At 38.1% G+C, this 16,624-nt stretch overlaps 1 protein-coding gene across 2 annotated transcripts in view; it reads left to right on the top strand.

The window, feature by feature from the left end:
* IFNAR1 (interferon alpha and beta receptor subunit 1) overlaps positions 1-16,144 on the top strand; it is a 28,892-nt gene extending 12,748 nt beyond the window's left edge. For both annotated transcript variants that reach the window (XM_044441955.1, XM_044441956.1), the window contains 9 exons: positions 2,456-2,649; positions 4,848-5,002; positions 6,265-6,403; positions 6,817-6,934; positions 9,635-9,837; positions 11,028-11,182; positions 11,660-11,801; positions 12,714-12,859; positions 14,809-16,144. In XM_044441955.1, coding sequence (XP_044297890.1) covers positions 2,456-2,649; positions 4,848-5,002; positions 6,265-6,403; positions 6,817-6,934; positions 9,635-9,837; positions 11,028-11,182; positions 11,660-11,801; positions 12,714-12,859; positions 14,809-15,033 — 1,477 coding nt within the window. In that variant the 3' untranslated portion in view covers positions 15,034-16,144. The remainder of the gene's footprint in view (positions 1-2,455; positions 2,650-4,847; positions 5,003-6,264; positions 6,404-6,816; positions 6,935-9,634; positions 9,838-11,027; positions 11,183-11,659; positions 11,802-12,713; positions 12,860-14,808) is intronic.
* Positions 16,145-16,624: the final 480 nt, after the last annotated feature.

Raw genomic sequence — 16,624 nt, 5'->3', positions numbered from 1 at the left:
CAGAGAATGGGTAGAAGAGTTTTCCTTTCCTTTTATTTAGCCACACTCATGCAGCTGTGAAAATTGGAAGGCTCAGTAGTGCAATGTTGGGATGGAAGTATCTGCTGACAGAGTTCAGTGGTTACCATCCGTGGACATTGACTTAAAGAAGGTCCAAATAAGCTTGTCTTCCATTGTGTTTTCTTTGGATGGCTATTAAGGGAAAACTAAGATGAGAGTGATCTTTGTTTATGAAAAGGGGGTAGTGAGATTCATACTTCTTTTACGCCTTTCTCTGGAAGTTCCTCTTTTCTTGCTCTGATAGTCCTCAGAGTGATGTACATTTTGTTCTTTTCTCCCCAAGATTCTAGCTACTCAAGAAAATAGATTTTGATTGCTAGCTGTCAAAATTCTGGGTCCCCTTTAAAATGGCAATTGATGTTCTTTGACCGGGACATACACTGCTATACAGTCGTGCAAGTGTAGCTAAAATAATTTGCTCCTCTCAAACAAGCCATCCTGTGGGATCCGGTCCAGGTTTACATGACATACCAACCCATTTTGGGTAACAATAATAATAGTGGGTTATTGTGTCATGTGAACCCAGTTGTAAACTCCTAGAATCTTCCTCCATTGTACAAATAGCAGTAAAACTTAGAAGAGAGTAATGTGTAAGTGCCCACTCTGTCTGAAAGTCTTTGGGGATGATCAATCATTGAGATGCTTTTTAGATGGTTTAATCCAGGGGTCGGCAACCTTTAACACTCAAAGTGCCATTTGGACCCGTTCCCCACACAAAAGTAAACACCGGGAGCCGCAAAACCCTTTTGACATCTAAAATGAAGATAACACTGCATATATCGTTTTTTACCTTAATGCTATGTATATCTTCATTATGATTTAGCTGCAGCTCTTTTCAGTCACTAAAAACTGTTATTTTTAATCTTACATTATAAACTAGTAGGACTCCTTTCATATATTTTGAATAGGAGAACAGCTTCCTGAAGAGTCAAAGTCAGTACTAAAGGGCTGCATGTATTAAACAGCAAACCCCATAAGTTCGTCAGCAGTAAAAGCAAATGATATCATTAAACGTTTGGTTTTCTTCAGAAACTTTTCTTCGATTTATCCATGGTTGGCCTGGGGGAGGGGGAGCTCAGTAAATCCACGGCTGTGCTGTGCCAGAGATTTAGGTGTGTTTAGTGACTGATTAGCAGATAAACAGTCAAGCGCTGTGAATTGTGACAGGTCCCAAGCACAGCTTTTATCATTCAGATGAAGGAGATGACATTGGGACAAAGAGAATCTTTTCAGCAGCAGTTTCGTTTCTGTTTCATGTAACATGAGAGCCTGCAGGAAGCTTGTTTAGCAGATGAATGTAGCGATTTACTTAACTAGCTGATTTACTTAACTAGCTAGTTTTGTGTTCCGAGTGGAGCTTCGAGCAGATCTGCAGGACGGAGTGTGTTTTGAGCTCCGGAGCAGCTCCGGAGCCGCGGGTTGCCGACCCCTGGTTTAATCAAATTCCAAAGAGCATTAGATCTTCCAAGGAGGATTGAATTTCTCAAGAGTGCTAATGCCCTTTTATTACATGGGGAAATTTGATGAAACCATATAAAGTGTAAGAAGAGCTCCAAGAGCCGGTTAGCTTTCTTTTTTCCTTTTCAAATGCTTCTGGCTTCAAGGTTAATATAAATGTGTGGGGGTTTTTTTTCTTTTTCTACCCTCTATTTTACGTATGCATGTGGGTGCTAGGGAGTGAGACAGTTCACTCAACAATTTAAAAACCATGTAGACTTGAACTAAAACAGCACCTGCTCTCCATGTACTTGTTTGCCTTGGAGGATTAGACAGATGTCAGCCAATGAGCACAGTTAGGGATTGTAATTTGCAGATAAATTTGCTGATGGGAAGAAGATCAGTTGGGATCTATTGCTAGATCTTTGGATGATTTGAAGTAGATCAACATTTTTTTCTAATTCTCAGTTATTTAACAACAGCAGAAATAATAAGACTTCCTCACTAGCTTCTATTAGGCTGCTAAAGCTAAGTAACCCAGAGTCTGCAAAAGGATATCCTGTTTCTTAATTCTAAGTATATGATCTGCCCTCCCCAGTCTTGCACCTGAGGTCAACGTAAACACAAAGTAGATCTTGTGGGTTAGAAGTGTCCCCTCCCCAGCTTACCTGTTCCCACACCAGCTTTTCCTTTGCGACTACCCTGCTTCTCTGGCTGCAGTAACAGTGTTCAGCAGGAGAGAGCTGAACACCTGCATTCAGCCAGTCACCAGTGGTATTGTTTTTCCTACCCCCTGGTTTGCAGCTGCGGCTAAATGTCCACTTGTAACTTGGCAGACATAAGCAATACTGTAATAATAACAAAAACTATTTGACCGTGGTATAAATCAAGACTGAAAAGGATTGTACACAAAGAACTAGTCTGTCCTGTTTGAAAACATGTTTATTTTTTCTTCCAGTTTGCCAGATGATAGCCAGATAAATGAAGAAAGCTCAGAAGTTGTTTCTGTGTGTCAAGATGTAACAATCAACGAATGTGACCTCTCATCAGCGGTAACAGAATATTACGACTATTATATGGTTTCTGTAAGAGTGGACACAACAACAGGTCACTCCCCTTGGGCCTCTATAACATTTTGTCCTGACATGGAAGGTACAAAACTATGCCCTCTTTATCCATTGTATGTCTTATGCTATTACTAAAATTGATAACCTATTTTGAATATCTAGTTGCTTGCTTATCTGGCTTACAGTTGTTAAATTGCTTAAAAAGCTGCCAAAGAAAGGAGGATCTTAAATGTTTTTGAAGTGCATGCATAAGGGTAGCATTGGAACTAAAACACGCTTTTCTTTGTTGCAGCCAGAAAGCGGGGTTGAAGTAAAAATTAGACAGCTGCTCCTTTCCTCAGTAGTCTACCTCATTCCCCTATTTGCCAAACCGGGTTTTGGAGGATTGGCAGTAAATCCTTTTGGGACTTTCTTCCACCTTTTTCCTGCCTTGTTACTAAGCCAAGATGATAATTGGCTTCTCTGGTATCTTCCTCTGGAATTGCTTTTGTGATCTCTGAAAGGTACCCGTGTGGTTCTGTGGTGGCTGCAAGGAGGAGCAGTCTGGGATCAGAACACTAATGCGGCCTTCCAAAGCAAGAGTGCTGTCTCCAGCCTTGGAGGGATCTTCCAAGCCGTCTTATGACCCCTGGGATGCAGACCGTGGAAATAATAGGATTACTCTCCCTGTTTTTCAATTTTATATTTTCCTTATTCATTTCACTCTGTTTATCTGGGGCTCTCAGGCCCAAACTATACATTGCACAGGAGATCTGTGATTGTTATCTACCTGTTTCATATATTTAATTAATAGAATAAATTGGCATAGCAGCTACCTACTTTCACACAATTCTCACAATCAAAAATCTTCTTTCTTGAAAGTCGGGTGTCAGGAGGCAGGGGCAATATGAATATCCATATATGCCTTCCCAGAGCAGCAGTTGGAGTTGGGAGGGATTTTGATCAGAAGGAAGTGGACCACCCCCTTTTTCTATGATTTAATTGGTGCTCCCTGTCACCACTCCTGCAGAAATTGCTTTTTGTAAAAAAAGCATAACATTCCCCCCCCCAAAAAAAAATTCCTTTAGGACATATAGTCACAGTACTCCCAAATAATATAGTTTGGCCTTCATCTTAATCATCAGGGCTAGATAGATCGCTGAATAATGCTTTCATTGATTAATCATAATAATTAAAGTTTGTAGAGGAAATTATAAACTCATCAAGCAGAGTAATGTAAGGATGAATTCATTGGCTGAATACCCTAATGTATGCCATTGAAATCTAGGTTGACAACTGGCCCTGGCCCTTTGAACCATTAGTTTTGGACCAAAAAAGGTATGTTGAGTCCAAGAAGTTAAGGATTGATGGTTATCATTATTGGACTAGTTTTGGATGGTTCTTATCACTCATGGAAATATTTAAGTTGTCTAAGAAATGTCATGTGTCATGAGGGAGCTTATAGTTAGTATCTGATGGATATTTTATGAAGATAGCCTGATTTTTGTTCTCTTTAAGAATTGCTCATGAGTTGTTTATTGCTGTTATTTAAATTTGTGTGTATCTTCCCATTGACTCAAGCAGTCTTGAAGCAACTTGCACACACAAATGCACAAAACACAGGGTTTTAGCGCTCTAAGGCTGCCAGCACTGGCATCAGCCCTGTTTCTTTCCTTTCTTGCCTGCTGTTGGCACAATTACAATCATACTGTACAAGAAAGTTTGAGAGAAAGGTGAATGGGGTGTTTGGGAGCCGAATGGAGCACAAGGCATGGTGATCGCACCCTTTCTACTTCAGAATATTTAAAGATATAGCTGCTACCTCCAGGCAAAGGAAATCCTATATATTGTTCACCTGTTCAGTCATGTCTGACTATAGGGGATCCTATGGGCCAAATCTCACCATAGTTTCCAATCCCATGCCACTTCTTTTAGCTGAACTATGCTCTGGCCCTAATTGGCAACCTGGTCTTCTCCTGCTGCTGAGCATTCTAAGCATTAAATCTTTTCTAATGAACTCACATAACGTGGCCAAAATACGTGAGTCTCAGCTTTGTTATCTTGCCACCCAGGCAACCCTGTATAATGTGTGGCTTATTTCTACAGAGATGGCTTTAATGTCAGTCTCTTATAGATGGCAAGGTGGAATTTATTTGAGTGTGGATTTTTTGCCTCATAGGGAAATTATATGGGTGTCTGTATCTCTTCCTTTGCAGACAGAAGCTCTCTCAGCAGATTTGTTAGCAATAAGAATAAAATTAATCATAAATATACTTAAATTCTGTTTGTTATCTTGTTCTACAGCCCAAATTGGTCCTCCAGGAGTTAAGTTTGAATTCATTTATGGAGATATGAAAATCAGCATTATATCTCCTGAAGCAAATCAGCCAAGAAAAATGTGGAAATCAAAGCATTTCAACTACAAACTAGTTATCTGGAAGAACTCATCCCATCCTGAGGTGCTACATTTCTCTCCACTTAAGATTTGCTTTTTGCTAAAGTAGTCCTGCATAAATAAATCTGGAGCATTATGACTTTCTCATATATTACACATGCATGGAGCAATCCTGTGGTCTTTAGATAGTGTCTGAGTAATCTCCCATTGAAAACAATTCTCCCATTGAAAACGATGGGACTTCTCAGTAAACATATATAGAGCGGTGCCATCTCTTAAGTTTGAATTCATAGCTCTTTACCCTTTTCTCAGATTCTTTGACCCATAGCTGCAAGTATTTCCTACCTTTTGCTACCAAAATCAGTGGCAGAGACTTGGTGGCTAGTGGACACTTTCACATCTGGCTGGGATTTTTGCCCACCCAAAAGTTCTCCTAGGCAATTTGTTGCCTTGTTGAGGAAATCTTTTCCCTTGCAGGTATGAGAATTGGCTTGAGAGATAGCTCGCCATTGACTGGAAACTGCATTGAGCATCACAAGTCTTCTGGGCTTATGAGATTTTTGAACTAGAGGATTGTCATAAGTCATGACTGATAAGTCATGCTGAAACTGTTTCATCTTACAAAGTACACTTCATATGCATCTTGCCATGCTTACCTGCAGGCATCCGCAAACCTCCATTTAGCAATCAAAATTTCTGTTACAGGAAATCTCAGATAGGATAACCCTAACTTTTATTTTTACCAAAAGCAGCAATGGAACAGAGGCATGTTGATAATTTCAGAGTAATAGGAGATGCAGAAACAGAATTTCCTCTGTTTTTATGCTTAAAATGTTTGTAGCAACCCATCCATGAAAAAGATACTGATATATGTATATGGCTGCTTCTGAGGATTAAAAAAAAAACCCAGGAAATCAAATGGTGACTGTATTGCAGGGGTGGGCAACCTGGTGGTTTGTATTATAATTGTACAATCCCCAGCCAATATGGCCAGTGAACAATGATTGTGAAGTTGATCAGAGATTATGGGGTGTAGTCCAAAACATCTGGAGGGTACCAGATTACCTACCCCTGTTCTACTGCATAGTCCATGCAGTGTAGGTCCATATAAAAGTCTCATCTCAAAAATTTAGGTGAATATGTTTACATGGCAATTAAAGCATAAAATACTATCTGAATAAGCTGCAGGTACAACCGCTAAAATTATGCTAATATTGCTTCTATCAGGCCAATAAAACCATGCCTTTTAAACACTGTATCAGCATAGCAGGTATTGTTTGTAACAGTTGCAAAAATTTATGATTATATGCCATTGTCTGTTTCCAGGAAAGAAAAGAAGATGTGTTTTCAGGACAATTCATTTATGACCTTGAGCCCGAAACTATTTATTGTTTGAAAGTTAAAGCACGTAATACTGATCACAGGTCTCTGTATAGTAGAGTGTACTGCACACAAACACCTAAAGGTATGCATTTGCTATTCATTTATTTTAGTCATTAAATCCTTTTAGCTTTTGGGGGGAAATATGCCACTCTGAAACAAAACTGTAGCATCCTCATTACAAAGAAAAACTATGGCCAGAATCAATTAGAAGTCCCTTGGGTGCTTATAAGAACTTCTGCACATGTTCTTTTCCCATCTCTGCTTCTTTCTAGGCCACAGCATCTTGCATAGCATGGGGGCAAAATCCAAATGTTCCTGTGTTCTGGTGGTTGTTGAACAATCAGTGGGGCACTGCTTTCAGATGCTCATCGGACCTTTTTGGTTCTAGCCCATTTTAGCCATGGACCTTTGTTTGTAATGGCTCTTATTTGCATTGTTCCTGACACTAAACCGATGAACTCTGAGGTACTTTCTCTTTTTTTTCCTCTTTATTAGCTTGGATTGGTCTACCTCGTCCTGAAAATCTTTGCGTTCATGGCTTGAACATGAAGTTCATTTCGTATTGGGATCATTTATATGATGGAAATGTGAGCTTTCTGGTACAGTACTTCAAGTAAGAATTCCTGTCATATTCATTCTAGTCTCGTTTATCCTATTTTATCCTTTGAAGATCATGATTTCTAACAAGTAGGCCTGATATACCTGAACAAAAGACTTAAGCATAATGTGGGACTCTGAACAAAAGCAAGCATACCCTTGAGTTTAGGAGCCCTGCTCCCTCAAATTGGTTGTCACTACTGCTGTCTCCTTTCCCTGTTCCAAGAATTCCGTTATTTATTCTGGTGCAGGGGAAGGAGATAGGCAGCAATCAGTGTCCTGGAGACCCCAGCAGAGTTTGTTTCCCTACAGTACTGGCTTACCTGTCTGAGAATCCCAGTTGAGAAGCTGGTGCTATTTGCATCATTTGCACTGAGAAGGACATCTACAAACATTAGAGGAAGCTGGCAGAAAAACACTAGACTTTTCACTGACAAAATGTGCTCTCATGCATGTGCTCCCAAAATGTCCTTCCATAGTAATACGATTTTTTAAAAAATTAAGAATTATTCACACTAATTAAAGTGTGTGTGCATGTGCACACGTTTCTATTTTATTCTTTGCTAGCAAGGAATGCAAATTGATGTTAAATTGAGGTTCTTTTTACTTTTCTGCCAAGATATGGCAATAGAGGAATTGTATAGTGGAAAATAAAGAAATAAAATCTTATTCTTTTCTGTTTGGCCTAGAAGTTGATTTACACTACTCCAATATGTAGTAATTTATCTTTCATTTTAGTAAATGTTGTTTTTAAAAATCCTGTCCCTCAAATGGCTTAGAGTAGTAAACAAAGTCTCCACTCTGCCTCTTACTTTATCCTCACGGCAACCTACTGAGTTAATATGGAATGATATCAGGCTTATCCACTGAGCTTCCTGACTGAAGGGGAACTTGAACTTGCATTTCCTCCAACACTGTCAACACAGTTCCACGCTGACGCTGGTGAAAAGCCTCCTTGTCAAGCAAGGAAACATTCTTATCGACAGGGTTCATTCTTTTGATAAAATATCCAGTTTCTTGGTTATTTAAGTGCACTGCCAACTTCCTTCTTTTATAGTCAACCCTGATTAATGGAATCCCTCAGAATAAAATGGAATACAGCATGATTGATCACCTTGATCAATTTCACCTTGAAGTGTATTTCTGATATATTACCCAAGTGGGAGATTTTTCAGAATCCCAAATGATACAGAAACGCCAGTTTCCTTCAAGTTATCATGTCAGATTTCCACACTGCTTCCTTATATTTATTGGAGGGTTGGAATTTTCTTTTTGGAGGGGCGGGGGGTCTCTGAATAGTCTGGTGGTGATGAAAAATGACTTTTCCAGTACTTAGGCCCACTTCTAAATCTGAGTGATGTATATATTTTTAAAAAGAGATCAGAAGTTGACTGCTTGGCTTTAATTTCTGGAGAAATAGCTGTAGGTTCCAAATCTTCTGTATTCAACTGCATTTCCCTTGGAACTTTTTCAGGTTTATATCTAGCTGTGTTGGAGGTCTCAGTCTGATCACATTTTCCACGCAAATATTAAAAATTTCAAATAGATGGCTTAGATTCTCTAGAAGAAATAGTAAGAGAATGGGATTAGAAAGAGAGTGTAATAACAGATTTTATAGTGTTGTTTGACAGTTACCTTTTCTCATAACCAAGAACAAAGATCAACTTGGGTTAGTATAGAACAAGTCAATTTAAATGAATTCAGAGAAAGCTGCATACATAACTAGGAAAGCAAATAACAATTTCCCTTCATAGCAAATTTCATAAGCTAGTGCACACAAGCATTACCATATGAAGTCAGATAGGTGAAAAAAATGTTCAGTATAGTGCCTATGGAGTAAAGATTTCTGTGATTACAAAGTGCCTGATTGAAGTGTTTCCGTAAGATCACAAAGTTTATTAATGATCTGTCCTAACATGAGGAACATCAGCAGGTTTATGTTTACTAGCGTAAAGCAATTTGTGGCTTCTAAATCTCTGGAATAGTAATAATACTTTTCAAGCAAAAATGGGTGAGTTCAGGCAAAACTATAATTTAGTGTTATGTGTACACGCCTTGGATTCATCTGCTGCTTCTACTCCCCTCTTCCAATTGTGGCTATGAGTAAGAGACCAGACGCTTTTCATTTGCATTTCACCAGATGGTGACTTAAACCAAGAATCGTGTCTGAACTAAGACTTATGACTACTAACAGCTAGAATAAGAAACCACGATCAGAAACAACTTGAAGTTGCCTAATTTCAATAAGCCATAATGAAGACTAAACACAGTTTAGACTTGGCACAGAACAAAAAAGCTGCTGTTTGAAAATGGAAGTAAAAGCTTTCAGTCTTCTCAGAGCTGTAGCACAGGGGTGAAGCTCACAAATCCAAGGTTAATTCATGTTACGCTGAACCAATAATCCAGTATTGTGTCTGAATGTGGCACATCCTTCTGTATCTGGTGTTTAGTTAAAAACACTGCAGTACTAAAATTGGGGAGAGCCCCTCTATCACAGCAAAGAACATGTGATCCCACAGCTTAAAAGTGTTCCCCAACTGTGCTGTATAAGAGTATACAGTATACATTGCCCAAGAGTAAAACATTTGGGCAGTGCATCTTGGAGTGTTCCCAAGGCCCAGCTTTGAACAGAGTTGGGATCTAATTCTGTTTTGAGAAATTGACAAAAATAACAACAGTATAATATAGAATTCTATTAACTTTGTTATTTTGATAGCGGACACAAAACACGAAGCTCTCCTGACATCTCAAAGGAATGGCACAGTATAGAAGGCTGCAAAAACATCTCAACTACACACTGTGCTCTCCCATCATCTTCCATTGGAAAAACTGGAATTTACTATCTTCGAGTTCAGGCTCTATATAGAGATTTGAAATCACCTTGGTCTAAAATGCTAAAATTTGAACCTCAAGAAGTTAGTAAGTATCATTTTCTCCCTGCATGTGCTGACATTTGTATAGAATCCTTTTTGTATACATACATCTTTAGGTTCAGAATCTTTGTCATTCTCAGCTTTGCATTGCCAAATATGATTTGCCTACTAGGGGTGAAGGGCAATACTGACAAATACAACATTTGTTCGAATCTTGATTTGTCTAGCCACCTTTATAGCTTCAGAATCTCCCTTGATATTGAAGCACTTACTGATACTGAACAGTCGTATCAGCCAGAGATTCATGTTTATAAATACTTATTATTAATGAATAAGTCTAATATATGATGCACAGGGTCTTAAGCAGGAATAGAACAAGGAACTGAATTTTCCCATTTTTGATTTTAGTATCTCTGCTGAAAGTTCTATAAATCTCATGGTATGATTTATCCAGCAAAAACTTTTGCTATGTGTCTTCTGGACACCAAAACATAATAGGACTAGGGTTTGCCTAAATTTGCTAATTACTAATAGTGTAACAAGCTGATACACTTTTAATCATATGTTTTGGCAATGACCAATAGTTGCTACCTTTGGGGAAGAGGTTATTATATGGATAGCCCTTTATTGGAACACCCTATATCGAAATTCCTGTCCACTTAACCTGTCTCCTAGATGTTAACACACAGTCAACACAAATGAATTTTCTGTGCACCTTTTGACAATTAAGGACTGATATTAAAGCACTGGAAGGATAAATGCTCACTACTTATAATACAATGGATTGAAAATCTAACAACTTTTCAGCATTCATATGGGTGGTATATAGATGCCACTTGGTAATGAATGAATGCTTTGTTTCCTTTTATGGAAGTTCATGCATAATATATACATTTCATGTGCAAGTACATCAGTCTGTCTACATTTGTCTGTCTACATATTTTCCTTTTCCTTTTTTTTGGTTGTTTTTATAGTGTCATAGTGTTATGACTATAAATTAATGGGAGGGGAGTGGATTAGAGCCTGTCAAAAGACAGAGTAGAGAACAACAGATTAAAAAAAAAAAGATTTGTGACCATTCTGTGTATACATTTCTGATTAACATATTTTAGCATCACACTTGATCCACTTTGAATGAGAGATTTGCATTATTTTTGGAACTTAGTTTTAGCATTACAGATCAAACTGCTTTATCGAATTGAAATTTTTAATATACTGTATACAATCATTTTCAAGATGAACTTGGTCCACCGGGTGTCAAGGTTGAGGCCGATGTTGATTCACTTCTAATTTTCATTACTTCTCCTGGAGAATCTGAAAATAATTCAATGAGCAGACATTATCAGTTGACTTACTACGTTTGGTACTGGGCAAATTCTGCACATCCCAAGGTAATACATATATGAGTGATACTGACTTAAAATGTAGACCTTTCCCCTTGTCTGCGCTATCTGTAACACCTTCAGATGATTAATAAGTCCCCTGCTTTTGCATTCCAACTGAGCTGCTTGGAGAGTGAGTAGTAAATGGCCAGCACATCATATTAGGACATGTTCTCATAGAATTTGTTTTGTTTTGAAATTATTTCAAAGTATCCCTTCATTGGCCAGTTGCTAGATTGCCAGTTGCTGACTATAGTTCGCTATTGCTAACTAACTCTGGTGTCAAATCTGTCTTTGGAAATGAAGTTAATTCTCCAGAGTCAAACAAAACACTAGGCATGCAGTGCCCAAAGGACTGTGCATTCCTTAGAGCCCAGCACAGTACTCCTGGCATTTGTAGAGGTTGTGGCAATGTGGATTGAACTCCAGATCAGAAAGTCAGTGTTTTTGTCTTATTGACGTTTTTATTTAATTTTTGTTTTGCAGAAAAGAGAAGTTGATGTGAAACCATATAAAATATCAGGCTTGACCCCGTCAACATTATACTGCCTGAAAGTGCAAGCACATGCTTTAATGTTTAATAAATATAGCAATTTCAGCAATGTAGCATGCATTGAAACAAGAAAAGGTATGAGCTGTTTAACTTTTGGGCTGGAATGTGTTATACTTCTACTCAGAAATTGTTACTAGGAGCTTTAACCTGCCCCTCAGACACATTGGATTATCACATCATTAACACAGTTTATCTATGTAACTTTCTATAAAGTAGATAAGAAATACATTAGCATATTATATGCTGTGGTTCAAATAGTTATTGTAAACTGAACTTAGTACTTTAGAAGGATTATGAAAAAGACCCAGCAAGTTTGCATTTCTTGATAAGGATTATTCAGAAAGAACTATCTTATTTTATAATTCTATAAATTTTATAACCTGCTATTTAATATTGTATATGAACCATTTTTACTTTATTAGTACTTCTTAGATGAATTTGGTTTTAAAAGCTTGACATGCATATGAGTCACAACATCCATCTTTCCCATTCACTAAATATTTTTGAGCCGTGATGGCTTTTCAAGTGCCAGAAAATCAAGCAATATCAAGCCGGAAAAATAATACTCTCTTAAAAGGTTACATGTTAAGGACTTAAGAGTTCATTCCTGCCTCCTTCCTTCTTGACTGTTGGAACAAGAGGCCCCTCTGCTAGTGGAGAGGATGGAGCTCCCTGTTCCATCTGTAGATACCTTTCTAGGCAGAAAGCTACCACGTAAGATGGGAAGCCTAACAGCTAAGATGGGATTCCTTGAGATAGGTTGAAACCCTCTTTTATGCCATCCTGGAGATGATACAAGAAGAGTCTGTCCCACTCCCAACCCACAGTTGTAACCAAAGGGAGGAAAACGTAAAAGGGAGGAGAGGAAACACACACACACTTATTCTGGCCCAACTGGCTTTTAACTCCACCCCACTTAGGAATGTTATTTTTACCATTAAGGTAAAAATTTTCCCAATATCTAAATATTTTAATTCTTTTTTGTAGGAAAATATCTAAACTACTTTGAAGGGTGTATAATTGTTGCGGTTGTAATGATTGTCATATCGGGCTTGATCTATGCATTGTATCATGCTTGGAGGCAGATCAAATATGCATTCTTTCCAAAATGCACTCCACCAATGATAATAGAGGTATTTATCTGTAGTTTTCTTGATATCATTTGCAGCAGTAAAATCACTGTGGGTTATGTAGTATCATGGCTGCTCCTGTGTCATGCAAAGGTCACAACAATGTTCACCATTTCCTTTGGGATAATGTGGATATGAATTGAGCTATCCCTAGTGTTCCAAGAAATGGACAAACTATAGCATGGTCAGAAATTGTGTTTATGCATCTGTGTTTTCATTTGTGCAAGGAACTTTGGAGTTGGAGCGTATGAATTTTATTGCCTTTGAATGCATTTGCTTGGTGAATCTACCGGATATACTATTTTGATGCATCATATAGCTTTTACTAATACTTGGAATTGGCATGGCATTCTACTTTAATGTCATACAACACTAAATGAGTATAGTGTTGATGAAATCCTCTGACTTGCTAACATCATAAGGGGGTGTAGGATTCTTTATAGTCCCAGCTCTTAGGTCCTAGGAACTTGATGCTGGGACTCTGTTGGCTGAGGCCCCACTCACAGGCAGCACAGAAAACACCATACTGGCTGCTTCTCCATCCTCAAATCTCTTCAGTTGTCCAGTAACTTACTACTTGTCACACTCAGGAAGAAAATGTGCTATTGTTCTTAAAATAACTTTTTTAAGTCTTCTGGTCATAGATCTATTTATTTGTAATCTACTTGGAAGGAAGATGTTTAGATGCTGTTTGTGCTCTGGGGTTGAGAACATGGTGGCTGAGCAGCTTCAAGCACTTGGATGAAACAGATTATCTTGATCCATTTCAATTGGGTTTCAGGCCTGGTTTTGGTATGGAAGACTGCCTTGGCCACCCTGTGGGATGACCTTTGCTGGGAGAGAGACAGGTGGAGTGCAACCCTGTTGATTCTCCTGTACCTCTCAGTGGGTTTATTTATTTATTTAAAAGCTTTTATATCTCATCCAGCTACTGGCATTTCAGGATGGTTTTACAATAAAAGCAACACAAATGAAGTGGAGCACAGCATCCAATGCTTCCAGTATAATAAAACCCACATTAAAAATACTATTGACCAGGGTATCTTTCTGGATGGGCTGGTGGGTTTGGGAATTGTATTAATGGGATTTATTAATGGGATTGTTGTGTTTTCATAATATGTGATTTGTATTAATTATGGGATTTCTGATTTTGTAAACTACCCAGGGAGCCTTTGCGCTAATGGTTGGTGAAGAAATTATATAAATAATATACAAATTAAATACTGGTTTATTGACTTTTGAACAGCTTTTCCAAAGAATCAGAGCCTGAATAATACCTATATCAAGTAATAAATGACATACTGAAACTAGATTCTTCCTGTGATTAACTTTTTTCAGTATTCAAATACTGATTCATTTTCCTTCCTTTCACATATCTCCAAAAACCAAGTTAAATTTATTTTAATTTGAAAACTTTGCTTGGTTCTAGTAGAATGTCCTATTGTTTCAGTATTCTGCATTTCACTTATTTCTACCTTATTGGTTGTCCAAATCTGTGCTCACCCTGTCTGAGAGGACACAGGATGATGCAGAATATTCTGAAATCACATCTAGACATTATGGATGGGAAAGCAGGAGCTAAATATGTTGATACCAATTTTGATGGAAGCTAAGCTTTAATAAAATGCCTACTTTTGCTCCAAGTTGCAACTCTCTAGGACTCAAACTTTATTGCAGTGATTATGTCTGCCTAATACTTCAGAGCAAAAGTAGGTAATCTTTCCAGTGATTATATACCAGTCATATTCTCAACTATTAATAAACATGACGTGATTGATTCTGCCCATACATAATTGTTTTGGGTAGTGGCATTTGTGTAAAAATCAATCTACTTTTTTCATAGTACAGCAATTCAGCAAAATCACATAGTATTGCAACGGTGCTTACTAAACAATTCAGACATTTGATACTATTTTTTCCTCATTACTTTTTCTGTTATTTCACACCTGCAGAACTTTGAAGGAAGAGATGTGAACAGTTCCTATTTGCTAACTTCAGAAGAGTTAACAGAAAACTGTGTCATAGTTGACAGCATTCCAAGTGAAGTTAACCTGGTTGAGTGTAAAGCCCACAGTGAATTGGAACAGAGCAACCGAGACTCAGGAAACTATTCTAATGACTGTGATAGCTCTGGAAATAGAGAGTTGCATATGTCCATAGAACCGGAAACAGTGTGATTCTCTACAATAATGGTCTGAAGCTAAGGCACTAAGGGAGATGACCAGTACAGCATAATTAGCACCTTGCTGATTACAGGGATCATTATTGTTTCTGCTACCTTCCAGATACAAGAGATGCCTTATCAGAAAGAGGACTGGCAACTGGTTCTCACATTGAAGATTTTGAGTTGCATACTGTGACTGGAGGAATTGCTAGAATGCTGAGAAGGAATTTCTCTACCTAAAACTTCATGGGATAATGTTTACTTCTTCATTTTAAGCACCAGAAGCGGTGCTTAAACAAGTGGTGCTTTGTGTACATTTCACATATAGGAAAGAGCATCCTGAGAAAGCAGTAACCCTGGATGCCAAACTGTTTCATTATTAACTGGAAACAGTACTGGTATGTACAGTCCTCATCAGAATATAACAGAAACTGATGGTATGATGAAATAGCTTCCAAAAACAAACTCACCAGTTTTTACAAGTAGAAAAGAATTTCTGCCATTCATGAATATATATATATACACATCAGAGTTAAGATCCTGGAGATGAGAACAGAACCAGATGGCCCTGATCAAAGGGTAGTTCTGAGTGCTCATAAATTCTAATGACTAAGGGAGTAATTCACACCAGGCTCTCAAGTTTTAACAGAGTAATTTCACAATTTTATGCTATCAAGAACCAAAGGCACAAGGATGTTTCAGATAGCAGGGCCTAATGGTTTATTGCAAGCAGCTGGCGATGGCATGGGGTGATTGGAAGACTGGTCAGCTGATGGAGTGGAGGAGAATAAAGAGTCGAAAGTTGGGGGTGTTATTTCTTCCTCTTCTGGTGACCCTTCCTGCCTGTTGTGAAGAGGAGACTGGTTGCTTCTGTGCTAGTGGTTGCTATAGACCTGAAGGTAATACATGTGTAGCCAAATGACTAGCTTCCTTATTTTTTCTGCCTTACTGATGCAACAAGACTTAAGAGTATTGGGGGAAGTGGCATGAGCTTTAAATAATGTGTTTTTAGTTGATGCTGTCTACTATCCCTGATCTTTTCACTTTTCACCTATTTTAATTCTACTTCTTTTATTCCACCCCTATATCTTACTACCTTAATAAACAAGATTTGTATCCTCTAAGCTTGAGTGGGTCATGTGCTAATTCCAGGGCTTTGGCCAGTTGTGTGACCTGTGAAGGTTTAAGTAATTTCCTACCAGGGCTGGGGGCAGTGGGGGATTTCCCTTGGCAGATTATATATACTTTATTGATGTGTTCCTTACAGCATTATTGACATGGTGGCTTAAAGAGAACAGTTCAGTCACCATGTTGCTGGTGCCTTTCAGGTGTCATCTAGAGCATAATTTCTGCACAAAATAGTCTAGACAAAGTCAGCTTATAATGACAAATCTTAAAGACAGGTAGAGGGTTTCATCCAAGGAAATGCTTTGGTAAAAATCAAATAAGTGAAAGTTGATGTAAACAACAACCTGGTCAATCCTGAGTTAATCATTCTTATACCCAATCAGTTATTGACAAATGGGGAACAATTTATATTAAGAATATAACTTTATCAGTGATACAGTACCTAACTGGAATTTTCTTAGGATTTTTTATTTGCC

Source organism: Varanus komodoensis, unplaced genomic scaffold, assembly GCF_004798865.1.
Source record: "Varanus komodoensis strain SLA01 unplaced genomic scaffold, ASM479886v1 scaffold4, whole genome shotgun sequence".
Lineage (NCBI taxonomy): Eukaryota > Metazoa > Chordata > Lepidosauria > Squamata > Varanidae > Varanus > Varanus komodoensis.
This window is presented reverse-complemented; position numbering and strand designations above follow the sequence as displayed.